At 44.9% G+C, this 27,129-nt stretch overlaps 1 protein-coding gene across 2 annotated transcripts in view; it reads right to left on the reverse strand.

The window, feature by feature from the left end:
• The window catches only part of LOC137650465 (protein arginine methyltransferase NDUFAF7, mitochondrial), a 93,795-nt gene that overhangs the window by 37,318 nt on the left and 29,348 nt on the right, over positions 1-27,129 (reverse strand). For both annotated transcript variants that reach the window (XM_068383693.1, XM_068383701.1), the window contains exons 3-6: positions 24,625-24,780; positions 23,533-23,669; positions 11,807-11,917; positions 3,170-3,287 (exon numbers count right to left, since the gene is read on the reverse strand). In XM_068383693.1, the coding sequence (XP_068239794.1) occupies positions 3,170-3,287; positions 11,807-11,917; positions 23,533-23,669; positions 24,625-24,780 (522 nt within the window). The remainder of the gene's footprint in view (positions 1-3,169; positions 3,288-11,806; positions 11,918-23,532; positions 23,670-24,624; positions 24,781-27,129) is intronic.

Genomic DNA, 27,129 nt, shown 5'->3' on the forward strand with positions numbered 1-27,129 from the left:
TATGCTCTGAACGCTTGATGAGATCACGCTCTACGTCACGCCTAGCTGAACACTTGAAAGCACTTTTAGCAGAACGATCACAATCACTGCTAAGCGTATGAACAGCAGCTCGATTAGGAGAACGCCTGACTTCCTGAAAGCCCAAGAGATCAGCCTTTCGTAAAGAACGTTTACTTTCCCTATCATCTCTGTGCGTAGTCGCACATTTAACGTGTTTAGAAACTTTATCACCAAGCGTTCGCCAACTCTCCGCCTTGCGCCGCTTAGTGTTAAGAGAGGAGGATTCAGTAGGTTGGTAGCCTTTCATAAAAGATGAAAGTTTCTGCTGCATTTCTTACAACATCTTAAAATTAAAGTCTTGCGAAACACTAATCACAAGTTCTTCCTCTCCACCGCTCAAAGACCACTTAGAGCGAACAGCGGGTGAGATCCAATCTGAAGGAGGCGAAGGAGCATGAAAGGATGTTACGGCCAGGTCTGATAACTGCTCAACAGAAGGACTATTTTCAACTAATGTTCTAGCAGGCCACTAGAAGGCGAGCTTCCTTCAGACAAAAAGCGTTCAGGACTGTTCCAGTGACTACAGCCTGCTTGCGATGTCCTGGAAGGACATAGGTTAATTTTCCTCTTAAGAGGTCTAGAAGTTTGACTCCAACCTCTTTTAGGTAAATCATCCTCCGATGATGCACGAACGCTCAAGGGAACGTCTGCTCGGTTAGTAATGCCTCTCATTTCCTTTTGTCTTTCTACATTCCTTGTCCCAGGGGTTGGGGAGCTTGGAAGAGGTCCAGGACTAGGAGAACGACAAGCCCGAGCAGGCGTACCCTCCACAGCACTTATAACACTCACTGTACCTTTAACACTATCACTTTTTAGCTGTTTAACATCAGCCATTAACTGCGTTCTATCCGCAGCGATAGACTCTACCTTCGTACCCAACGCCTGGATAGCCAACATCATATCTTTAAGTGTTGGTTCATTCATGGTACTCGTAGCGGGATCTGGAACTACCACTACAGGAGAAGGAATAGGAACAGTGACATAGGGAGAGGAATCTTTAGAAGAAAGAGAAGAACTACGTCTTACCCTATCTTTAGCTAACTTATGAATATAACGATTGAAATCAAGCCACTCATGATCAGACAAAATAAGGCATTCGTCACACCTATCATCAAGTTTACAAACTTTACCCCTACATTTAATGCATAATGAATGAGGATCAATGGAGGCCTTTGATAAATGGGTCTTACATCCACTAGCACACACCCTAAAACCACTAGAGGGGGTAGCCATTTTGAACTTTGACAGAGATAAAAAACAAGCAAGGGTCAAAAAATCAATATCCAAACATATAACTAGTGTCTCCAAACGAAAAATCAATCAAGCGAGAGTCAAAAACCAGAATTATTGTACTTCACCAAAGGGATAGCAATAATCAGTCAAAAAGCGAGGAGAATATCCAACCAATGTTACCGATAGCACCGGCAGGGCAGATATGAATACCGAGGGAATGGGTAGCACACCTGGCTATCCAATCGCCGAGAGTTTTGAATTTTTCTGCCGTGACGTCAGGGACGTAAGCTATATATATAACCACCAGGTAAGTCTTGTGTTTAAAAAGAACGAGATAAACAATGGAACTTGGACCAAGAAATTACCTCTAAGTCTGTACAGTCTATAAATTTCCCATTGATTAGGACCTCAATTATGTTCTGTCATTATTTCCATCTGAACTGGATCGATAAGAGGATCTATAACTGGGGAAAACATCAATGTGTGCTTCTGTGAATGAAACACAGCTCTCTTGAGAAAACAAATCGGATTCCTTTTCTTCAAAGCCACTGAAAAAATCACCCCCAACAATGAAACAACAACAGACATAATCCCCAATGAAGTACCAACACTATTCCCCAAGCTAAGCCGCTCCTTAGCTGTCCGAGAACATTTTCCTGTGCTGAGCAAAGGTCCTTAGACCTGATCAAATAAGGGACCTAAGGAAGCAACCTCAAGTGGCAAGAGCCATGGAAAGAACTACTTGTCTTAAAGAAAGCTTACATACACTCAGATAAAGGCAGAGCCAAAATCATGGGAGATTTATTATAGGAAGGTTTACTGGCAAAAGTATTTCTTTAATAAAAGATGCATTGATATGTGGAAATACTCAGCCTTGGGTTCCTAGGATTCTGTAAAATTTCCCTTCCTGTTGACTCATGACACTATTTATACAGTACCTAAACCCAACTAAGCCCATGGCTAGGTAATATGAATGCAAAAGCTTTCGCAGAATATTTTGCATTGTGGAAACAAAAACCTTATGCAGGATAACAGGTAGCATTTTTTTAATCTGGTACAAAATGAACCGAGGATATAACACACACACACCATAAATTCTTTAAAACTCAGACAGAAAATGTAAACATACAGACATGGTTGAGTTTTCTTTATCTTTCTCCGATTAAATAATTTTCATGGTAATGTTAATGACAGTACTGTAGTAATAGCATTTAGGTTAGCATAATTTCCAACTGACTTAGAACTGAAGTTAGGAGAAATATACTGGATATGGAATGCACAATTACCATTTATAACAGTTTAAAACAATCATATGACTGTAAAATGATCATAAATTATCAGACTGTTATTAGAGGTATTTTGTTATTGTTGACTAAATGCAAACAAAAGGGATTGCCTATTAAATGATGTGTGTAGAAATTTCTAACGATATAGTAAGTAATAAGAAAGAATTGGAAGTCATTTGTATTTTTCCTAATACACTAATATAAACCTTGAGTTCTTTACATAGGAGAGGAAATTAGCACTAAACGGCATAAGGCTATAAAACTTCTAAATGTCATTTGTTCCTAAACAGAATACTGTACAAAGCTTACGTTCTTTACATAGGAGACTCACACTTCGGTGGGTGGAAGTTCCTTAACTAGCTAAGCTTTAAACCCGGGATTGCAGCATGCGAGCATGATAATGCCAAGGTGTGCATCCTTACACCTCGTAAACTTTTACCTATAAATGGTGTATGACTGGATGTCACAGACTATAAGTACAGTAATTATATTCTTTATGTATTTTTAATTAATTCTCTGACACCAATTGTTTAGATTCAAAATCTTTAAAAGGGTGAAAATAACAGTTGTAAAGAGTAAAGGGAACTCACCAACAACTGGAGAACTTGTTGCACACAATTTCTGCTCTTGTATCTGGCTAAGTTCTGAAGAAACTTCAACTAAATGGATGCTGAGATCTGTACCTGATAATCCAAGCTTCCTCAGCACCTACGCTGAGGTAAAATAAATGATAAACACTGTCCTACATTCTGAGTAATAGATATTTGTGAACTGATACAATTACAATGGGTTGCAAACCTGAGAATGAAAGGAATTCAAAACTCATTTCCAAAAGACATTGCCTGCTATCCAAAAGTAGTTCAATAAAACATTTGATAAGTATTGAGATAACCAATAGTTGGGCTTAGATTAATCTATAGTATACTAATATGAGAGCATTTTATATAAACATTATCAATATATAATTAGTAAACCATGTTATCACTTTGTTCACACCTGCTGTGAAGAAAAGAGAGAGAGAGAGAGAGAGAGAGAGAGAGAGAGAGAGAGAGAGAGAGAGAGAGAGAGAGAGAGAGACAGTGAGAGAGAGAGAGACAGAGAGAGAGAGAGAGAGAGAGAGAGAGAGAGAGAGAGAGAGGACAGAGACAGAGAGAGAGACAGAGACAGAGAGAGAGAGAGACAGAGAGAGAGAGAGAGAGAGAGAGAGAGAGAGAGAGAGAGAGAGAGAGAGAGAGAGAGAATCTTTACATATGACATACTTTAAGTATTTAGAGCATCTTTTAATAATATTCATTAGTAACATCTTTATATAGTATTAGTATGTCATGACACATAGCACCAAATAGTTTGCAGATGATGGTCATAAAAATATTGTATATTTGTATGGTGTCTCCATAAGTATTACTATTATCATCATTATTATTATCACTATTATCATACTGGACAGTATTATGTTATTACTACTGAAATATACAGTATGCATTACAGTACTTATATTTTCATACTGACCAATTCACCCATAGAAATATGTAGCACATTAAAAAAATAAATGTATATAACAAATAAAATTTTCTTATATAGCTGTTATCATAAAAATCCTTCCTTATAGAATTGCTGCCAACAATTCGGCATGGTACGTGTATTTTATAAATCTGCTCTTGTCCCGAGCTATTATTCAATATAAAAAGAATTGTCATTACAGTACTTTTTCTTTGCAACTACAAATCAAGTTGACATTGCAAGGTCATAAAAGAAACTTTCATTTGTTAGTCACAGACAAGAAAATAACCCCAAATCTGTTCTAAAATGACAAATTTGGAAGTAATTTGTATTTTTCCTAATGATACAAACCTTAGCTATTTATAGGGGTATTACTTTCGCGAAGCTGGAAGGACGAGCCATTAGAAATTAGCCAGGGTTAACTACCTATCCGATAGTTAGTGGGGGGAGGGGGGGTGTTAGCTAGCTACACCACTCACTCACACACCTGTGACTGAGCTTCACTTTGCTTGGAGGTACGACTTCGACAGGGGACATGGTTGGCTGGCAAGTATGTATAAATAGCTAAGTTTTGTATCGTTAGGAAAAACACAAATTACCTCCGAATTTGTCATCTGATCCGTAACTAAAGTACAAACCAATGCTATTTACAGGGGAGACTCACCCATTAGGAGGGTGGATGTCCCTGCCAATCTGGCTTTTTGGCTTTAGCCGAGGTACTCCCTATTGTGCAGAATTTCATGCAAAAATAAGGAGACCCTAACATCTACCTAAACCTGCTAAGCATGGTCCGCAGCCTACACAAGCTGTGTGTGGTGATATACTAGCAATGTGACTGTCAAGGTAAAGGTTATCCCAAGTATTGTAGGAAATAATTGAAGAGACCGAAACATTCCCAATACCACCTCGCCAAGGTATGGGGATGCAATAGTATTAGAACAATACTAGGTTACGCAAGGGAGCAATGGTTTACCTACAGAGATTTGAGGTCAGCTTGTGCAGAGGGTCCAGGATGCTCATTTCCCCAAGAGAGGGGAGGATGAAGAAGGAAAAGAACCAGACATTCATTTTCAGTCACTCAAACTAAAGCCCAGGTAATCAATGCCCTCAACCTTCTGCTACTTGTCCAAAAAGGAACTTGAGGTACTAAACCAGCTGTTGTGCAGCCACCACAGGACCGATAGAAAACATATTGATGTTCCTGTGTGTCACATCTTGCAGGTAGTGGGCGGTGGACATAGTTTGGAGTTTCCACACGCCCACTTGCAATACCTGCGTCCCAGAGTAGTTCTTTTGAAGGCCAGAGACATAGCTACGCCCCTGACATCGTGGGCTCTGGGACGACATGCTGGAAGAGGAACGGGATTCAAGGCAAGGTCAATGACCCTGCAAATCCATTTGGAGATTGTGTTCTTCATGATCCTCCTCGTTTTCACCAGTGCTGCGAATAGTGAGGGCACTCTGAGCAGAGCTGCTGCTGTTCTCTTGAGGTAGCGCCTCAAACATCTTACTGGGTATAGTACCAGATGATTTGGGTCGTCAGTTACAGCGTGGAGACTCGTTATCCAGATGGAGTCGAATCTAAGATATGAAACTCCAGGATTCTGAGTCTTGGCAACAAACTCAGGGACGAAGCTGAAGCTTACCTCTCCAAATCCCCATGAATGGGCGACATCATACGACAGACCATGAAGTTCGCTAACTCGTTTGGTTGAGGTCAAAGTGAGCAGGAACACCGTCTTCCAAGTTAGGCGGTAATCTGTTGCTTGTTGTAATTGTTCCTACGGGGATCCTTTTAGGGACCGAAGAACTTGAACCACGTTCCATGGGGGAGGTCTCACTTCTGACTGAGAACAGGTAAGTTCATAACTTCGTATGAGGAGGAAGGTTCTAGCGATGAGGAAATGCCCATTCCTTTCAGTTTAAAGGCGAATCAAGCTTGTGCGATAGCCTTTAACCGCTGAAACCGAAAGATGCATCTCTTCCCTCAATACACGAGGAATTATGTTATTGCTAGAATAGTGGTATAGAGTGGATCGAGATCCCTTCTACGGCACCAATCACAGAAGACGTTCCACTTAACCTGGTAGAGTGAAGCTGATGACTAACGCAGCTATCCAGCCATCCTCTTCGTGACTTGTTGCGAAAGACCTCTCTGAGTGAGGAGATGCTGGATAGTCTCCACGCGTGAAGGCGTAGCGAAGCTACTGCCTTATGGTAAATGTTGACATGTGGTAGTCTGAGTAGATTGTGTCGAGAAGGAAATTCTCTTGGCAGCTCTGTAGGTCTGGGAACCATTTTGCATGATGCCATAGCGGAGCTATGAGGGTCATCGAAAGATTGACCGATGTTCTGGCCTTGATGAGTACTCTTGCCATCAGACAGAATAGTGGGAATACGTAAACATTGATGTTGTCTCCCCGTTGTTGGAACGTATCTTGCCAGAGAGCCCTGGGGTCTGGGACTGAAGTTCAGGGCCGCTATGAATGGATCCACAGTTGGTGAACCCCACAAGTCAGGACTTTGTTGGCTACTAGATGATCCAAAGACCATTTGGAAGGCACTACCTGCGACGCTCTGCTCAGATTGTCGGCAAGCACATTCCTCTTGCCGGGAATGAAGCGAGCTGATAGTCAGACCGAGTGAACTTCCGCCCATCTCAGTAACTCTACCGCTACATGGGATAGAGGCTACGAAAAAGTACCACCACCGAGTGACCAATCAGGAACTGGAGATTTGTGTGAAGCTACTTTTCGGACTCTGACCAAAGGCCCAAGGCCGTGTGATGCAGCACGTGGGACAATCCAATTCTCCTGATGCATCTGAAAACATCATCAAATCAGGTGGGAGGACCAAAAGATTGACACCCTTCAGCAGATTCTCGTCTGCCAGCCACCATCTGAGGTCCGTCCTTTCCTCTGGTCCTACAAGGATCAGAGTGTCCGAGGAATCAAAGGCCCGATTCCAATTGGATTCCAGGCACCACTGGAGAGATCGAATCCTTAGGGGACAAGGTCGATAGGTGTCCAAGGAGACATAGCTACTTCTGGGCTGGGAGATCTTCTACTCTGAGAACGGGTCTTGTGACCATCCTCAGTCTCATTATCCTGTCATCCAATGGGAAGGCTCGTGTAGTTTGGTGTCTAATATCATGCCCAAGTATACCAGTCTTTGAGTGGGAAGCAGGAATGACTTCTTGAGGTTTACCATGATCTCCCGATCTTGGCAAAGCCTCTGAAGTTCGTCTCGGTGCTGAAGAAGAGTTGCCACTGAGTCTGCATAGGATTGGCTAGTCGTCCAGGTAACGAAGGAGATGAATGCAGAGCTTGTGTGCCAAGGATGACACCAGGGCAAACACTTGTGAAGACCCGAAGTGCTGTGGAAAGGCAGAAGCACAGCACCCTGAACTGGTATATTTTGCCATCAATGTTAAATCTTAGATACTTCCTCAATGACGGATGGACAGGGATCTGGAAGTATGTGCCTTTCAGACCCCATGTACCCATAAAGTCCTGCGGTCTTATCGCTTGTCTGACCGTGTCTGCCATCTTCATGCTGAATGAAGTCTGTTCGACAAACTTGTTCAGAGGTGAGAGGTCGATGACTGGTCTCCAGCCTCTAGATGCCTTTTTCACAAGAAAAAGTCAACTGAAGAAGAATGGGGATCCATCAAGGACCTCCTGAAGAGGGCTCTTGTCCAACATGGTCTAGACTTCGGCCCAAAAGACTTGCCCTTTTGATGATCCCATCACAAAGGAGTTCACAAGTACTGTACTGGATACTTGGTCAGTGGAGGGAGAGACGAGATGAACAGGGACACGATACCCTGAACGAATCACGGATACCGTCCAAGGATTGGCCCAAGCTGCATCCACTTGAACCAGCAGCTTTGTAAGTATCCCTCCACTGGTGGACAGGAAGGGAAGATTGCCTAAGGAAGGGGCTTTTTAGGCACCACCTCTTCTGTAGGGCGGCAATGTCAAGGCTCTATAAAGGAGGGAGTCCTGGTGGGACTTCCTTCTCCAGAACTTATGGTACCTCCTCTGGTTGACACCTGAAGGTGCGAGAAGTTTGGCGAACGAGCCTGACCGGTATGACACAGAGTAGTCTGCAAGCTGTGAGGTGACCTTTCGTCGAGTAGCCCTCAACCCCTGGGACCAGAGCAGAGCTGCACGGGACTTCGGAGGCTTTTGGGTGCCTAAGACACGGTCTGGGACCATGTCTTTGCCTTCTTGCAGGGCTGTGTCTGGGTTTGGAAACCTGTTAAGGGCACTCATGATGATCAGAACCAGCTAAAAGGCATGTTCTGTCTCCCTCTGGTCACTGTCTAAAGCTGAGCTGGCAGCGATATCGTCGTCATCCACCACAAATCTCGCATCGAGGTGGGTCGCGGGAAGGTTGACTCGGTTTCTGACGCCTTCCGTGGATCTCTGGGTCCTGGAAGAGGAGTCTGGCACTGTCTTGGCATCCTTTGATTCCTTTTTTTGGGGAAACAGAGATTCCAAGATGGAAGGTCTAGATATAGTTACCTTTTAGGCACGGAGAGGACTGGGAACTGAAGGTGAAACGGTGTTCTCTTCCCGGAGTCTTTCCATCGGTGACGGGAGGGGAGAGTCCAAAACTAACTTTTCCCTCTGAGAGCCTCTTGAGTCGACAGGTGAGACATTGGTGGGCAGAGGCGATGATGGATCCACAGGGGGAACCACTACCCTTGGAGCTTTGACCGGAGCCAGTTTGACCCTTGATGATGGAAGCTCGTCTGTCTGTCGTCCTGGATCGGTTGAAACGGAGGAAGTCCCCAAGGAAACCCCAGGGGCTTCTGCCAGCCACAAAGGGAACATCAGGACGAAGGCCTGTGTCACAGCTCTGACCAAAGCGCTGAACCACGGCTGCTTGCTCATCGAAGCACTATACGATAGTTTCCCCGAAGTGATAGAGGTCGAAGGGTTCTTCTGCACAGGAATTTTTGGCATTCTAAACCCCTAAAAACTTGCCCCCTTCCTCCTCCTCCAACGGTCGCGCTGTTATGAGTTTGCGGGAAGGGGAATGGGGCGATGATGAACGATCGTTGACCACCTGGCCTTTTCTAGCGGCTACAACCACTGCCTTTGGAGGCTGCAGCTGGCGATCCTTACTTGCAAGAGGATGTACACTCACCTTAGCGAGTGTATGCTGAGCGAGTGACAGCAGCTGACATGTAGGGGAACGTCGAGAAACCTCCTGCTCTAAATATATTGGTGATGGCTAACGTGAAGCTTAGTGAATAGATGATTGCTTAGAGGGAGAGTGGCAGCATCGACGAGTAATACCACGAAAGACGCGGGGTCAATCGGTACCGCTGAGCGAGAGGCATGGCGGTGTGTCGACGACTCTCGAGGAGGCGAATCACGAATCGCTGGACATGAAGGCTGAGCGATTCACACATTGGTGGGCGATTACGTTCCGAAGAAGAGCGGCGCGTTAGATTGAAAATTCTCTGAGCAAAAGCCCAACGCTAGCTTGTTGAGCGATGAGTGGGCGATTCACAAGACTGTGACGGTTTACGCGACGAAAGAATGCTGTGGAGAACGCTGTCAGGTAGGCGATTGCTGACGAGTAAATGATTTCCGAGGTAGTGGATGAGCAGGGCGATTCTTGAGCTCCCAGCGATTCTCCCATAGCAGAAGATTTAAGAGAAGTCAAACGTGTAGGTAGTTCACGATGACCAGGCTATTTACGAGCTGATCGAAGCCGTCAGCGATTCACTCACTGCTCATCGATGGTGAGCCTGTCGAGCAGGTGAGCGTCGAGCACATGCCTAGTGTGACGGAGAACGTAGCTGACGAACTGCTGAAAGTTACGTCTGAGAAATGTGACCCTTGTGAGGAGACATATACTTGGGAGGAAAACGTGGATGATCACTTGCAGGAGATGAACAAGTCGTTGTTCTTTGAGTTTAGGTCGAAGACGGAAGTGATGGTCGGTAACCAGAGGGTAAAGCTGGGTAGTTTCCTCCGAAGAGGAAGACTGCGGAGGCGAGGAGGTGAGAGACGTTTCTTAGCCAAGGAAGCAGAAGCACCCATAAGGTGTAGAGGAGGATGGACACGGCGAGGTCTTCTGCTACCGATACGACGATAGACTACAAGCATAGGATCAGTAAGCTGACTGTCAGAAGCCCTCCAAAGAGGAATCTCTCACGGACTTTGTTCCTGCCCCCGAAGGACCATCGTCAGGGGAAGGAGTGCAGACATCGGCAGCAGAGGCCGATGAAGCAGAAGACGTAGTCACAGGATCCACTGGCAGGAACATCTCTGGAAGGACTCTGAAGAGGTGTCTCTATGGGAGGTCTCTCTCGCGAACGAGAGAGGTGATCACCCGCAGGAGAGACAGCAGAGAATGTGAAGGGAAGTTCTCCCTTGGAAGAGAGAAACAGCCCAACAACTGCAACACCTGGGGAGGAAAATTCTACCTCGGAAGGGAAAGTAGTCCAACCCCTGGAGGCAAACCTCTGGGCAGTGCTCTTTGTTTCCCAACAACAAGCCTTGTTCAAGTTGAAGGTCTGCATTGAGCATGACCTCAGAAAACGTAGCCGTAGCTAGTTCCTTGAGGTTAGCATGTTGATCAGGAGCTGCCACAGGCACGAGAAAAGAAAGTGATGGCGCAGTGCCACCAGATTCCCCAAGAACGAAGGTGCTGATAACTGAGGAAAAATAAAACAAATTATGTAACAAAAACTCCCTTGGGAGGAGCACTCAGTCCGCAGGCGAGAAAGGTGTCCACCGAGAGAACAGACACAAATTAAGGACTCCCCACTCCCTTACCCGGCCGACATTGACAGGAGAAAGAGAGCACTAGCGTAAATAACTGTTTCAAAACAAGAATTACAATTAATTAATTCAGCCGAGAAAAATAACTACTCGGGAGAACCACTCATCCCTCCGGCAGGAAGGGGGTTCCCCACGGAGACGAAGCTGAAAAGTTAAATTAAAACAGTTATAATTTTACTTACTTAATGAAGAAAACCATCAGGAAGCGCAACCTAGCCCCGGAAAGGGAAAGATGTTACCCCCGTGGAGTATTCTTCCGGCTGCCCACGAGTGAGTAGCGAAGACCTTCAGAAAGATCAAGACCAAAGTTAAGCTCCGAAAGGGCCACACTCCCTTCCCCCAGGAGATACCTCTAGGAACATGTAGAGGGGAAGGCGACGATAACAGCCGAAAGGAGGAGTATCTAAACGATGACTGTTCCCCTCCTAGGCGGCCAGGTTGAGCGGAAGGCCATCCGCCAACGGGATGACTGAAATCCCAAGGGAGAAATGTCAGAAGGGAAGGTTCTCTGTCCTTGAGAACCAGCCATACTACGCTGTCACACACACAGCACATACACTGAAATCAACATTTACAACATATATTTAAAAATATTAAGAATGCTTTCATATACATAGAAGAAAAACACAAGTTAAAAAGACAGATTAATGGCAGTCCAAAATAGGCAAGGAGGAAAAGCGGTAACATCCCCTCTCCATCCGTGCCAAAAGAAAAATGAAGGTCAGTCACAGGTGTAGGAGTGAAGGATGTAGCTAGCTACCCCCCCCCCTACCCCTCTATTCCCACTAACTACTGGGATGGGTAGTTAACCCTCGGTAAATTCTAATGGCTCGTCCTTTCAGCTTCGCCAAAAGTAATACCCCTATAAATAGCGTTGGTTTGTATTCCAGTTACGAAACAAATTTAACTCGAAGAACTGACCCGCAAGACATCAAGCATTAGCGTTCCACGTCCTGGTCCCAATTCTACCAGCTGAAGCGGTTTTGGTGAACCTAATTTATACCATTCATTGAAGACCCAAACGCCAATCATCTGTAAAAGACATTTCTTATGATAACAAAGTTCACTTATCACTTACTGTATCAATTTACAAAACAATCAAGCTAGATACCACTAGATACCTAAACAATAAATACACCAAGAAATGCATGGTTAATCGAACTCATATAACAAACATATACACTGTCTGTCTTCTACCTTTCTCAGACAATTACACAGTACAAAATGATATATCAAATAATCCACAGCTACAATTTATAAATACAGTACTCGAGTCACCTTATGATGCTACTCTGGAATGTATTTTTTTATCAACCTTAGTAAGTACAAAGTTTCTTTATCCATTCATAGATAATCCTCATTTATATATGCCTAAATTCTGAAATTACATTCTCTTGTTGAATGAAGAAAATAACATCTGTAATAATGGGGAGCTTGTACTGCTAGGAGTCTCTGGTACCTATTAATTACCTGGCCCACAGTTTGTACAGATTGGATACAAGGCTGAGTTATGTGTGGATAAGTGGAGGAAAATAGTCACACGAGAAAAAATTAATACTCTTTTATACAAAATACAGTTCATTTCATGGCAACCCCATCATTATAAGCGACAAATGCAATTTAGATGGGAGAAACAAACTACCAAATGCCCAGGGTGACAATAAATACCTGTCAAAATTTGTAAAGAACATAAAATTTCAATAAGTCAAGGACGAAGGCTCTGGTAACTAAGATGGACATCATACATGGAGTAAAATGAAACTTTTAGTGTAAGGAAGAGTACTTGTATAACGAGAGGTGTAAAATCTATCAACCTCAGAAGTCAGTCTCTATGATATCAGCAATAGATGAAAGAGAGGAATATAGTTTAAAGGGAAAAATAATTCCCTAATACTGCTTACCACAATTACTGTTCCCAGGTTTCTCAAGAGTGGCAGTGGAAAAGGACAGGTCATTGCACCACTGCACAATGTTCTATAGACTAAACATAGCACCCAAACCCTCCTCCACCCAAGCTAAGATAAGGGAAGACCAGGCAATGGTTGCTGGATGACTTCATTGGTAGCAGGTTGGCCAGGGCACCAGACACCCGTTGAGATACTACCGCTAGTGTGTTATTGGGTCCTTTGACTGGCCAGAGAGTAATACACTGGATCCCTCTCTCTGGTTACAGCTCATTTTGTCTTTGCCTACACATACACTGAATAGTCTGGTCTATTCTTTCCACATTCTCTTTTGTCCTCATACACCTGACAACACTGTGATTACCAAACAATTCTTCTTCGGTCAAGGGGTACTACTGCAATGTTATTGTTCAGTGGCTGCTTTCCTCTTGGTAAGGGTAGAGGAGACTCTTTAGCTATGGTAAGCATCTCTTCTAGGAGGACACTTCAAAATCAAACCATAGTTCTCTAGTCTTGGGTTGTGTCATAGCCTCTACACCATGGCCTACCACCATCTTGGATGAGAGTTCTCTTACTTGAGGGTTCACTTGGGCACGCTCTTGTATCTTAATTCTCTTCCTCATGTTTTTTTTGAAGTTTTTATAGTATATATACGAGAGATCTAATTTAATGTTGTTACTATTCTTAGTATATTTCATTTTGATTATTTAGTACTTCTCTTGTAGTTTTATATTTCCTTGTTTCCTTTCCTCACTGCGGTATTTTTCTGATAGAGCCCTTGGGCTTGTACTGTAGCATCTTGCTTTTCCAACTAGGGATATAGCTTAGCTTGTAATAATAATAATAATAATAATAATAATAATAATAATAATAATAATAATAATAATAATAATAATAATAATAACAATAATAATAATAATAACAATAACAATAACTAATAATAATAATAATAATAATAATAATAATAATAACAACAAGTACAGTAGGCTTGTGGACATTAATAAAGATCCATCAGTCACTAGGATAACAAAAATAAGGTACTGGATCAAGCAAGACTATCTAACACAGAGATGCAGCTGGGAGAAAATGCTGCAGTTGCACTTTGAGGTTAAAAGTCTAGTCAAGAGGTTGAAGAGCACAATGGAAGAAAGGAAGAAAGGAAAGAGATTCGGAAAGTCTAGAAATTTGGTCAAGCAATGGGGAGAGTGGACTTCACAGACTTTTTTCCAATGCCTACTACATACCGTGTGAGATGCGCTAATGGAATCATCCCCCTTCTGTAGTCAGCTACATTAATATTATTATTTTGAAAGTTTACTGAATGTTGTGGATAATAAGGAGGCAGATATAATTGCTGTTGCAGGTGTTGAGGTGCCGGTGATGGGAGATGAGAATGAGAGAGATATTACAAGAGAAGAAGTGGGGAGAGCACTAGATGAAACGAGAGTAGGAAAAGCATCTGGTATGGATGGTGTGAAAGCTGAGATGATGAAGGAAAGGGGTGTGACTGTACTTGAATGGTTGGTGAGATTGTTTAATTGGTGTTTTGTGTTGTCAATGGTACCAGTAGATTGGGTTTGTGCGTGTATGTACCACTATACAAGGGTAAGGGAGATGTGCATGAGTCTTGTAATTCAAGGGGTATTAGTTTGTTGAGTGTAGTTGGAAAAGTGTATGGTAGAGTACTGATTAATAGGATTAAGGATAAAACAGAGAATGCAATCTTAGAAGTACAGGGTGGTTTTAGAAGAGGTAGGGGTTGTATGAATCAGATTTTTACAGTTAGGCAGATATGCGAGAAATATTTAGCAAAAGGTAAGTATGTGTATGTTGCGTTTATGGATCTGGAGAAAGCGTATGAGAGAGTTGATAGGGAAGCAATGTGGAATGTGATGAGGTTATATGGAGTTGGTGGAAGGTTGCTACAAGCAGTGAAAAGTTTCTACAAAGGTAGTAAAGCATGTGTTAGGATAGGAAATGAAGTGAGCGATTGGTTTCCGGTGAGAGTGGGACTGAGACAGGGATGTGTGATGTCACTGTGGTTGTTTAATTTGTATGTTGATGGAGTGGTGAGAGAGGTGAATGCTCGAGTGCCTGGACGAGGATTGAAACTGGTAGACGAGAATGACCACGAATGGGAGGTAAATCTGTTGTTGTTTGCGGATGATACTGTACTGGTTGCAGACGTGGAAGAGAAGCTTGGCCGATTAGTGACAGAATTTGGATGGGTGTGTGAGAGAAGGAAGTTGAGAGTTAATGTGGGTAAGAGTAAGGTTAAGAGATGTACGAGAAGGGAAGGTGGTGCGAGGTTGAATGTCATGTTGAATGGAGAGTTACTTGAGGAGGTGGATCAGTTTAAGTACTTGGGGTCTGTTGTTGCAGCAAATGGTAGAGTGGAAGCAGATGTACGTCAGAGAGTGAATGAAGGTTGCAAAGTGTTGGGGGCAGTTAAGGTAGTAAAAAATCACAAATTTTAAGTAATTTGTATTTTTCCTAACAGTACTTACCTCGAACTAATTTCTTAGGAGTATCTGGGATCTCCTCCCATCCGACCAGAATTTTGTGTAGTTTACCCTATTCCTGTTCTCTATGCTGGGTAATCTCTGGCAGAGTGATACGCGCCCAGAGATGACCCGGGGTCAGAGAGCATGCTTTCTCAGGTCTCGCTCCTCAGTAAGTTTTGGTGGAAAGAGGTTCTCCTCTCTCTATTAAGTCCTGTAAGTCACTCGGGGAAGGATGGGTGGGCCATAACCCGAAAGTAGTTCGAGATAAGTACTGTTAGGAAAAATACAAATTACTTAAAATTTATGATTTGTTTCAACACGGAATACTTACCTCAAACTACTTTCTTAGGAGACTTATACCTTAGGAGGTGGGAGTGTACTGCAGGGCTCAGAGACCGGGATGATGGAAGCAAAAAAGGGGAAACCTAGATAGGGGCTAGGTTCCGCTGACCCACCGAAAGAAAACACTCGAAATAGGGAAAACTACCCAAAAAACTAACTTAGTGTCTAAGTGGCTTACCTCTGTAAAAAATGCCTTGGAGGCGTATTTCTTCAGTGATGATGTACCTCATGGTAGTTAAAGGCTTTCCGAGTCCCTTTTAGGGAAGGTAATTAGGTAACAGGGGGGGGGGGGAAGTAAGGAAAAGGAACCTGTGTCTCTTGGACTTACTACCCGTGGGTTCCCTGGGGCTATACCTTTAAATCTTCTGAAGCGCTGAAATGACGGGACCGAGGGAGAACCCGTCCAAGGACCTCTTCGAGCATTCCTTCAAGTAGTGAGCTGTGAAGGTTGACTGATTGGTCCAAGTACCAGCCCTCAGGATATGGCCGACTGCCATGTTCTTCTCAAAGGCCAGAGAGGTACTCAGTCCTCTGATGTTGTGGGGCCTGGGTTTACCTGGAATAGGAATTCCTACACTACTGTAGGCTCTCCTGATCACTTGCCGTAACCAGAAGGAGATCATGTTCTTGGATACCGGTTTCTTCACCAATCCTGAAGAAACGAACAGATTCTTGACTTCGGGCCTCAGCCTGGCCGTCCTCTCCAAGTACTTCCGTACTGCTCTGACAGGGCGCAGCCACAAGTCCTTGGGGTTGTCTGAACTTGGGATTGCCGGCACCGAGAATCCTTCAAACTTGGGGTCCCAGACTGCTGGGTTCTGGGTCTTGGTCACAAAGGATAGAACGAACTTGAAGGTAGCTTCACGCCAGCCCTTCGAGTGTGACACCTCGTATGAAAGTCCATGAAGTTCCCCTACTCGTTTTGCCGAAGCTAGTGCCAACAGGAAAACTGTCTTGAGGGTGAGTTCTTTGTCTAGGATGTCCTTTAGGGGTTCGAAGGGAGACTCTGACAGCCTCTTCAGTGCCCTAGCCACGTCCCACTGGGGCACTCTAACCGCTTGCGGAGGGCATGATTGCTCAAAGCTCTTGATGAGCATCGAGATGTGTCTGGAGGAACCTAGGTCGATGCCCTTCAGGAGGAAGACTTGACCTAGGGCTGCTCTAACTCCTTTAATGGCTGGGATGGACATGATTTCCTCGTCCCTGAGATAGACTAAGAAGTCGGCTATCTCCGGGACCGAGGCTCTCAACGGCTTGATATTCTTAGCGGCGCACCACTTCGTGAAGGTAGCCCATTTTGCGTGGTACACAGCGGCCGAAGATCGTCTCAGGTAACCCAACATCCTCGTTGCCGTCTTCGCCGAATAGCCTTCCTTCCTCAGGAGACGCTCGATAACCTCCACGCGTGAAGGCAAAGGGACCGAGGGTTCTCGTGGATCCTTTGAAAGTGTGGTTGCCGGAGCAAGTCTGACCTGTCCGGAAGGGGCTAAGGTGGAAGACGCGCCAGTTTCTTTAGGTCTGCGAACCACTCTCTCTCCGGCCACCAGGGCGCTACCAAAGTCATCCACAGGTTGCTCCCTCTCCTCACCCTGTTGAGAACTTGTCTGAGCATTCCAAAGGGAGGGAAGGCGTACACGTCGAGGGTCCCAGGGATGCTGGAAGGCGTCCTCGAACGCTGCTCCCGGGTCTGGCACAGGAGAACAAAACACAGGGAGCTGTGCGTTTAGTCTCGTGGCGAAGAGGTCTATTATCGCCAAACCCCACTTCTGGATCAGAGTCTTGGCCACTTCTGGGTGGAGGGACCATTCGGACCCCACCACTCTGCTGAGGCCGTCGGCTAAGACGTTCCTTTTCCCTGGAATGAACCTGGCCGAGATCTTGATCTGCTCCCTTTCGGCCCATTCCAGAAATTCCAATGTGAGGCCGCACAACTCCTTTGATTTTAGTCCTCCTTGCTTCTTTATGAAAGCTACTACGGTGGCGTTGTCGCACATCAACGCCACGGTGTTTCCCCGGAGCTTCTGGACGAACTCCAGACACGCCCTCTGTACTGCCATCATTTCCAGTACATTGATGTGTAGGTTTTTCTCCTCGGGTCCCCACCTTCCTCTCGCTGTACTGTCGAGGAGGTGAGCACCCCAACCCTCCTTGGAGGCATCCGTGAAGAGGAGCATCTCCGGAGGGTCGGCCGCGAAGGGCATCCCCTTGAGGGTATTCGAAGGGTCGATCCACCACTCGAGGACCTCCGTTTCCGTGGTCACCGGAACTACTTTGTGAGGGGTCTCTCTCTGGTTCCAGGCTTCTTTCAGGTTCCACTGAACTCCCCTGAGCTTGAGTCTCCCCTGAGGAACTAGCTTCTCCAATGACACGAGGTGACCTATCAGTCTCTGGCAGTCCTTGGCCCTCCTGGGCTGGCCCAGAAAGGGCCGTAGGATCTGGTTCAGGTTGTCTAGTCTTTCCGCGAAAGGGAATGCTTTCGCCAACCGGGAGTCCAGGACCATCCCGAGGTAGGTCATCCTGGTGGAGGGTATCAATTGGGATTTCTCCAGGTTGATGGTGATACCCAGGACGTTACAGAACTGCAGGAGCTTCGCGCCTTGCCCCCTCAGTACTTCCCTTAGAGTCTGAAAGCAGCAACCAGTCGTCCAGGTACCGAATCAGGCGGATGCCCTGTTCATGTGCCCAGGCTGAGACTGTCGCGAAGATCCTCGTGAAGACCTGAGGGGCTGTGGATAGACCAAAGCGGAGGGTCTTGAACTGCAACGTTTGGGTACCCCATTTCACCGTTAGATACTTCCTGCTGGAGGGGTGGACAGGGATCTGGAAGTATGCGTCCTTGAGGTCTATCGACATCATAAGTCTCGTTCCCTCAAGGTCGCTAGGACCGACTTCGGAGTGTCCATCTTGAAGTCGGTTTTGCACACGAACTTGTTGAGGGCTGAGAGGTCTATGACTGGCCTCCATCCCCCTGTCGCTTTCTCCACCAGGAAGAGTCTGCTGTAGAAACCTGGGCCTGGGTTCTTGACTAGCTCCATTGCCCCTTTCGCTAGCATAGCAGAGACTTCTTCTTGCAGGGCTGTCCTTCTCAGGGGGTCTTTCGGTGCCAACCATTCCGCCTGTAGATCTGGTATCAGAGGTGGGGGTTCCGCCAGGAAGGGCAACCTGTATCCTTCCTTCAGGACCGTCACGGTCCACGGATCCGACCCGTGGTCCCACCATGCTTGCCAAGAATTTTTGAGGCATCCCCCCACCTGAGGCTTCGGCAGGAGTAGGGGGCCTCCCTCCCTATCTCCTTCGGGAGGCACGGCCCGAACGCCCTCTTCTGGAGGCCGAGTAAGAGGGCCTAAATGTTGACTGTGTGGTTGCAGATCCCCTACGGGAGGGCTGAGAAGGGTGCTGCCAGGACGTAGTAGGAGCGTCTCTCCTGGGCTGGTTAGGTGAAGCGCGAGGAGGAAGAGGGACGTCCGAAGGAGGTCTCCTATGGTTGGATCTTCTTGCTGGAGGAGGTCTCGGTTCCCCCACATCTTTTAACTTTATCACCCTCTCCATCACTTCTTCTACTTCCTTGAGGGGGAAGACAGTCTCGCCCCACAGTGGAAGAATCCTCAGGGACCTGGCCTCTCTGTCAGGGAGCCGCCTTACCAGTTTGCTGAGTACAGTGTCCCTTTTCCTCAGTATCCAGTTAGGGGTTTGCGTAATTGACTGATAGGACAGGAACTTCAGGGCCTTACCTCCCGAACTAATCGGCTCTTTCAGCAGGGCCTGATTTTCTGGAACTGCTAGGTCGTACGAGGATTGGAACGCTACCAGAGTGGCGGCCCACCAATCCAGCCAGGATGACACATGCACCAAGTCCCTGGACAGCTCCTCCTTCATGGCGGTCTCCGCTGGTGAGAAGCAAACCGGGGCTGTGGTCCCCCTCTCTTCTGCTGCGCCTTGTCCCAAGATGGCGACTGCTGGTTATACTGCGCAGGGTCCCGCGCGGTGGCCTTCCGGGAGGTAAAACCGCGACTGAGTCTTTAGGCCCTGGAGAAGCCTAGAGGCGCTCTGGTTCTTGGGGCCTCTGCATGGTTGCCCACTACCTTGCTCACATGTGCCAATCCCAGCTTCACGTCTCTAGCCACCGGGAGCACTAGTGAGGGCTTCTGTTGAACGGGGGCATCCGCCATCCTGTTGAGGCTCGAGAGCCAGAACTCGTCAGACGAGGGCTCCGGTTCATCCAGCCTATGGTGTCGTCGGATGAGGCCTATGACTCTACAGTAAGCGGAAACCTCCGCTGGAGAGCCTTCTTCCCCCTCCTCTCTCTTGTCCGCGGGGGGTCCTAGTTCTCGTGACGATAGACCTCCGACGGGGGGAGCCGTACCAGGAGGTGGCATCCTCTTGGAGTGGTCCAATTTCCTTGCTACAGGCCGTAGGACGGGCATTGCCGCTGGGACGGAGGTCTCCGTCCTTGATTTCTCCCTTCTTCTGGAGGACCAGGGGTCCGCGGGCTTGCCCGTCGAGGAAAAGAACCTCTCTCGTTCTGGACGTCTCCTTGGAGATCTTGAAGGAGGGACGCGGCTCCCAGACCGAAGGGGCGACTCTCCCCGCTGGGCGGGTGGAGTCGGAACCTTCGCGGACCTATGCCTGTCCCTCGACGTCTGATCTGACGAGCTACTCAGTCGGTCAAATCTGCTCCCGTCGATGAATCCTACTGGTGATCGGGGTCTAGGGAACCATCCCGAGGTGCCCGCGACGGCTGCCGCCCCCAGGAGTTGGCTACGTGGGATGGAAACCCGCACCCATTCTTCCTCAGGCGAAAGACTTCTCCTGAACTTCCTCCTGGGGGACCTTGAACGTCTGTCCACGTGGCGGGGTATTGAAGTCGAGCGCGAACGTGATCGTCTCCTGCGAGACCTATCCCGTCGCCTTCTATGGTCTCTCGGGGCTCCTTCATCTGACGAGTAAGAGTACTGTAGGCCTCAAACGAGGAAGCCGAGGATCTGTAGGGTCTCGTTGGAGGGTCCGAAAGTAGACGTGACGTTGTCGGTTCTGCATGGGGCCCGGCCGACGACGCAGGCTCCATAAAAACCGCTGGAACGACACTGACGGTGTTGGAGGGGAGCGGGGGAGCTCCTCGTTGGGGAACCAGGCCTCAAACTCCTCTTCCATTCTGTGGGGTGATCTGAAGGGCGTCTTGGGAGGCGCCCACACGAGGGCGTCTGATGGCGGCGAGTCGTCCTTCTCGGCGCCACCCTCGGCTGCTGATGCACCTGAAAAGCCCGCCCAAGAGGCAGGAGAAGAAACTGCTGCCGTCTTTCCCCATATAGGATCGTCCGAAGACATGGGGCCTGCTTTGTCCAGGGCCCCGTCCCCCGAAAACACACCCGCCCCTCCCTCAGGCCCCCCACTTGCCTGGACAGAAGACAATACCATTGTCTGGTAATTCAGACTCCTGGGGAAGGGCCACCGGCCGCTTCCCCGCAACAGACTTACCTCGACCCCTACTCTGGGTAGGGGGAGAAGGTAGAGAAGCTCTATCCGACGGGACATCGGGTGAAGCGAGAGGCGAAGAGACGTTGGGCTTCCTCGGAGACCGTCGAGAGGCTTTCTTCTTTTTCGTGCTGTAACGCACCCACTGCACTTCATTCCAGGACTCGCACTCCGGACACGTGGCTGTAGGGGAAGACACACTGCCCCTACGCGACGAAACACAAGGAGTGCGGGTCAACTTCGGGTTTTGAGAGAAAAGCGCCACACGATTTGCCGGCCATAGGCCCAGGGCAACAACGGGGCTGCTCCATAACGAACTAGCAATATACCACGAGACACAGGAACACAGAGGGAAAGGAAGGGAAGCACACAAGGGACCACGTGGGAACCGCGTGGGACACAAAGGGATCGGGGACACAAAGGGTCGCACTGGGTTAGAGAGCGTCGGTGTGTTAACGCCGACGCGACCAGAAACTTACTGAGGAGCGAGACCTGAGAAAGCATGCTCTCTGACCCCGGGTCATCTCTGGGCGCATATCACTCCGCCAGAGATTACCCCGCAGAGAGAAGGGGAATAGGGTAAACTACACAAAATTCTGGTCGGATGGGAGGAGATCCCAGATACTCCTAAGAAAGTAGTTCGAGGTAAGTACTCCGTGTTGGAACAAATAGAGGGTTGGGCATGAATGTAAAGAGAGTTCTGTATGAGAAAGTGATTGTACCAAATGTGATGTATGGATCGGAGTTGTGAGGAATGAAAGTGACGAAGAGACAGAAATTGAATGTGTTTGAGATGAAGTGTCTAAGGAGTATGGCTGGTGTATCTCGAGTAGATAGGGTTAGGAAAGAAGTAGTGAGGGTGAGAACGGGTGTAAGAAATGAGTTAGCAGCTAGAGTGGATGTGAATGTGTTGAGGTGGTTTGGCCATGTTGAAAGAATGGAAAATGGCTGTCTGCTAAAGAAGGTGATGAATGCAAGAGTTGATGGGAGAAGTACAAGAGGAAGGCCAAGGTTTGGGTGAATAGATGGTGTGAAGGAAGCTTTGGGTGATAGAAGGATAGATGTGAGAGAGGCAAGAGAGCGTGCTAGAAATAGGAATGAATGGCAAGCGATTGTGACGCAGTTCTGGTAGGCCCTGCTGCTTCCTCCAGTGCCTTGGATGACAGCAGAGGTAGCAGCAGTAGGGGAGTCAGCATTATGATGCTTCATCGGTGGTGGATAATGTGGGAGGGTGGGCTGTGCCGCCATAGCAGTACCAGCCGAACTCGGTTGAATCCCTTGTCAGGCTGGGAGGAACATAGAGAAGAGACGTCCCCTTTTTTGTTTCATTTGTTTGATGTCGGCTACCCCCCAAAATTGGGGGAAGTGCCTTGGTATATGTATGTGCATGTATCATTATTATTATTATTACTATTATTACTAGCTAAGCTACAACCCTAGTTGGAAAAGCAAGATGCTATAAGCCCAAGGGCTCCAACAGGGAAAATTATCCCAGTGAGGAAAAGAGATAAGGAAATAAATAAATGATATAAGAAGAAATGAAAATTAAAATAAAATATTTTAAAAACATTCACAACATTAAGAGATATTTGATATATAAACTATAAAAGGATTTATGTAAGTCTGTTCAACATGAAAACATTTGCTGCGAGTTTGAACTTAGTTCTACTGATTCAACTAACCGATTAGGAAGATCATACAGTATATACAGTACAGTACAACAGTTTCCTTCTCATCATCACCATTATTTTAAACGGAGTTTTAGAATGCTATCATATACATGCAGATTAAGAGATATAACACATGGTAATGGTAATACTATAAAAGGATGAGACTTACAGGAAATTAAAGGAGCCTTTTCTAATGGTTCAGAGACCAGCAAATTGCAGAAGAACTGAATAATTTTACTAAAATCAAAATACGCCTAGGCTAATTATTATTCCAACAAAAACACTGCTATCAGTTGCCGACCAAGAAGTCACTATCCCTGAATGACACCATTATTCACTAAATTTAGGACCTGCTATAGCCAAAGAAGAAATATAAAATAAGAGAATACTTATTCAATACATGAGTGGGTGAAGAACACAAAACAAAAATGTGAAATGAGAAAATGTGGTAAGTACCAGGAGTAATAAAGGGATATGCAATCATCACAAACAAGATCCTCCTTTTTTTAAATTATTCAGTAGCTCTACTATCCGTCCAATCAATGGACCTAATAACTCTCTAGTGGTAGTACAATACACTGTGGCTTGGCATAGTACCATATAGCAAATTTTAGTCTCGCTGATTATTGTAACACTCTAAATAACTTAATAATCTTAAGTGTAGTACTGTAATATTTCTCTTTCCGTCAATTATGCAATACTTTTACTTCTATTTGTATATGTTCCAAATTTCTTTACAACAAATAATATCCTACCTCTCCAAACATCTGTGAAATTTCAGGAGAGGTAATATAATCACCAGCACTTCCAAACATATCTGGTCCAGCTGCATAATACCCAGCCACAGGATTTATCAACGCTTCCTTCATGTAATCACATACGGTTAACGGCCCTGAAAAAAATGTTAATGAATCTTTGTAAACAAAAATTCACTTATCTAGAACCTGTGATTTACAGTTCTGATCGTGATAAAAAATACAAACTTTATGAAGCAATCTTAAACTTTACTACACATGAAAAAGTACAGACAATTAAATTCCATGTTATAAAATCATTCACCTTATTGTTTAATTGCTTTACCAATATTTACCAACTGCTGATCTAGTACAATCAATATTGCTCTCACATTTTTAAGACAATTACGATACAGCTGGCCCTCATTATCCGCAAGTATTGTGTTAGAGTCCCTCACATGGATAAGGCATTTGGAAAGTTATAATTAATATAATAAAGGAATAAATAGGGAATAAATTATCATGAGCTTCCCTTTGAAATGAATGAACTTAAATTTCTCTTTACTGATAGTAAGGAGAGTGGTTGGCTCGAATAGGTTGTGAGGATGGGAGGAAGTGTGTTAGTGTTGATTGGAGGAGGAGGAGGAGGAGGAGGAGGAGGAGGAGGAGGAGGAGGAGTAGGAGGAGGAGGAGGAGGAGGAGGAGGAGGAGGAGGAGGAGGAGGAGGAGGAGGAGGAGGAGGTGTCAGTTTTGCTTAGAAGAGGTGTCCCCCCCTTCTATAAAAAATGTTGGGAGTTAAGTGCCTTTCTGGTTTCTTTCTTTACATTACCTTTTTTCTGGCAACTGTGATTAGCTACAGGATCTTTTAACTAATACTGATCAAGAGGATTTGTTTCTACCTCAGTACTGAAATGCTTCTGAAATGACTCAGTGCATTACAATTATAAAAGTTTGCTCTGCTGGTTACTTCCTTATCTGGATGATATTTCCCTTAAAGATTTGTGTAGCTCAGCAAAATTCTCCATCATTTCTTTGAAGACATTTCCTCTTTTGGTTTTGTATATAGATACACAAAATAAAAAAAAACACAAAAGTTATGATTGCTTAATTTACCTGTGAATTTAATCCTAGCTTGCAACTGCTTCAGCAAAGGAGTTTCTCTGGTCTTTGTCATGTTTTGATTTACTTTCTCAACTGAATCATCATTCTTTCCTTCGCTTTGTGAAAATGACGTAACAATTCTGAACCGTCTCTTTTGAAGAACAAAACCTGAAAAACAAAGGATATATGAAACTAATATGTAATCCATACAGTTTTCCCTTTACTAGGCCATTTCAGATGAAATCTGATGACCTTCAACTACACACATAAATACAATTGCCATAATATACAACAACAATAGCATGGTACACTTGGCCCCTTATCTGTGGGTCTTATGTTCAGAGCCACTGCCACTCCCACACACCTGCAAACCTTGGGTGGCAAATTATGTGGTTAAAAGGTAACTGCTAAATTATTTTACTGTATATAATATAAAAAATAGATCTATGCTTGCAAGTACATTAATAATAAAAAATAAGTAAATAATACAGACAGCTGTGTGATGATATTAGTATGGTAAAAACAGAATTTTAATGAAAAAGCTTACTATTTTTATAATCACCTGATGTCATACTACTTCCATATCCCAAAGCTATTTAAATGTTGATGCCTATAAAAAAAAAAATTGGTTTCTCTTTTTGAAAAATTCCTCCCCCTCTGGGAACCATCACGCCATCTGGCAGTTGATGACAAATAACTGGTCTATGATGCATCACAATCACTTTGTCTCGTCTCATCAGTTCTCGGAGTTGAAACTTTATCATAAGTCTCTTGACGTCACTGTTCAGTGGGGAGGAAGGGGGCATGTACATGAATGTATATGAATATCAGGTGAGTATGAAAATAATACTGCAAATGTTATCATAAAAGTTGTGTTTAATATCAAAAACCTCCCTGATGTTCATATTACTGAATTCCACACCCTGGTGGAGAAAGGCTAGTGATGTTAAGATAGGAAAATAAAAATCTTGATGAATAAATATATCAATACCCTGAGACTTATCTAAGAAGTAGCCAATCCTAACCTCAAGTAAACTCTTAAATCAATAGAGTTTTGCAGTTATATTCAAAGCCTATATCCACTATCAACTTTGTAAACAGTAATTTCTTATTTACACTATGTCTTTCAGTTACTACAGCACCTTATGCCCAGTAAATTTCTCATTAAAAGTTTCTTTTAGATAAAACCATATCTCAAACCAACTATATAAACCACAAAGTCATTGCCAAAATACTTTTCAAATCAGAAAAGCTTTCACAAAAAGAGAAGCACCTGGTCTACCACTTTGTGAATCTAAACCATGAAGTCCTTCCTCTTACTTTAATATAATTTGCTGTGTGACCTTGTCACTAAACCTTTAACTATAAACAACATAGCTTCTTAGAAAAGATGACCTCTGAAAGCCTAAATACATAAAACAGGTAAGAACTTTTACACTCAATATTTACGTCATTTTAATATACAACTTTACATATATCAAAGAACTAAAAAAAAATGCTCTGACAAATCACTACCTTTCTTCCCCAAAAAGCGTATCCAAAACATCTAGTTTAAAAACAATTACAGTAGTTCTGAAATAAGTTAAGATAAAATTATTTTCCCCTCCTAAAAATCACTGGGAAATGACCTGTCATCTATCAAGATGTCTAATACTAATGTTATTAGCAAACTTGTTATGGGTAAAATAAAATGACCCGAGACAAAGAATCAGCCCTACGGTAGTGAGGGGATTGGCCTCTAACATAGGAGATTTCCAACTTCACAATGGAGGATAGGAAAACATAAATCTTGAGAATAAACCTGGAGACAGAGACTCAAAAAAGGGGAATTTCTGGAGTCAAAAGGGGATATCTAATTCCGGGAGTCAGAAGAGTTCTAGACTTCTCCTTCAACACGTGAGCAGTACAACCATGTTTTGATTTCTTCTTCTAAGTCTGTGAAATTTCTCCAATTGGAAGAATGTCCATTCCCTTCAAACCCCACAAGGGGATTCTGAAAAGCATTGATGTCCCCTGCACGTTGGACACAAAGGATGAGGATCAACTTCCACACCAGGAGAAGTCTTCATAATACACACTTGCTTTGTACTCAAAATGAAAGATGAGAAAAACAATTAGCACAAAAGCAATGACAACTTTAAAGGCTAATGACAAACGCGTGAACATTAGCATGGCCGGAGATAGAGTGGTTCCTCTCTTCAAGCCACAGCCTGTCAACCCAACTCACGGGTGAGTAGGGCATGCCATACCAGCTTGCGCACTAGAGTAAACCCATATTAAATGACAAAGTTTTATTTTTGTATAGGAATAAACTGGTCTTCACGATACAAACAGCATAATCAAACTGAATCCTGAATGCTATGGTGAGATCGGAGGGAATATTCCAAAAGTTACAAACCATAAGCTATGCTAACCTTAGCTTTATTACAAGTGGCGAGTTGTCATAGCATATCAGGCCTAATTTCCCATCTTTTAGACATTAATATAGTACATATGCTATCCTCATAAAAAATAAAA

The sequence above is a fragment of the Palaemon carinicauda genome, chromosome 1 (genome assembly GCF_036898095.1).
Source record: "Palaemon carinicauda isolate YSFRI2023 chromosome 1, ASM3689809v2, whole genome shotgun sequence".
NCBI classification, from domain to species: domain Eukaryota; kingdom Metazoa; phylum Arthropoda; class Malacostraca; order Decapoda; family Palaemonidae; genus Palaemon; species Palaemon carinicauda.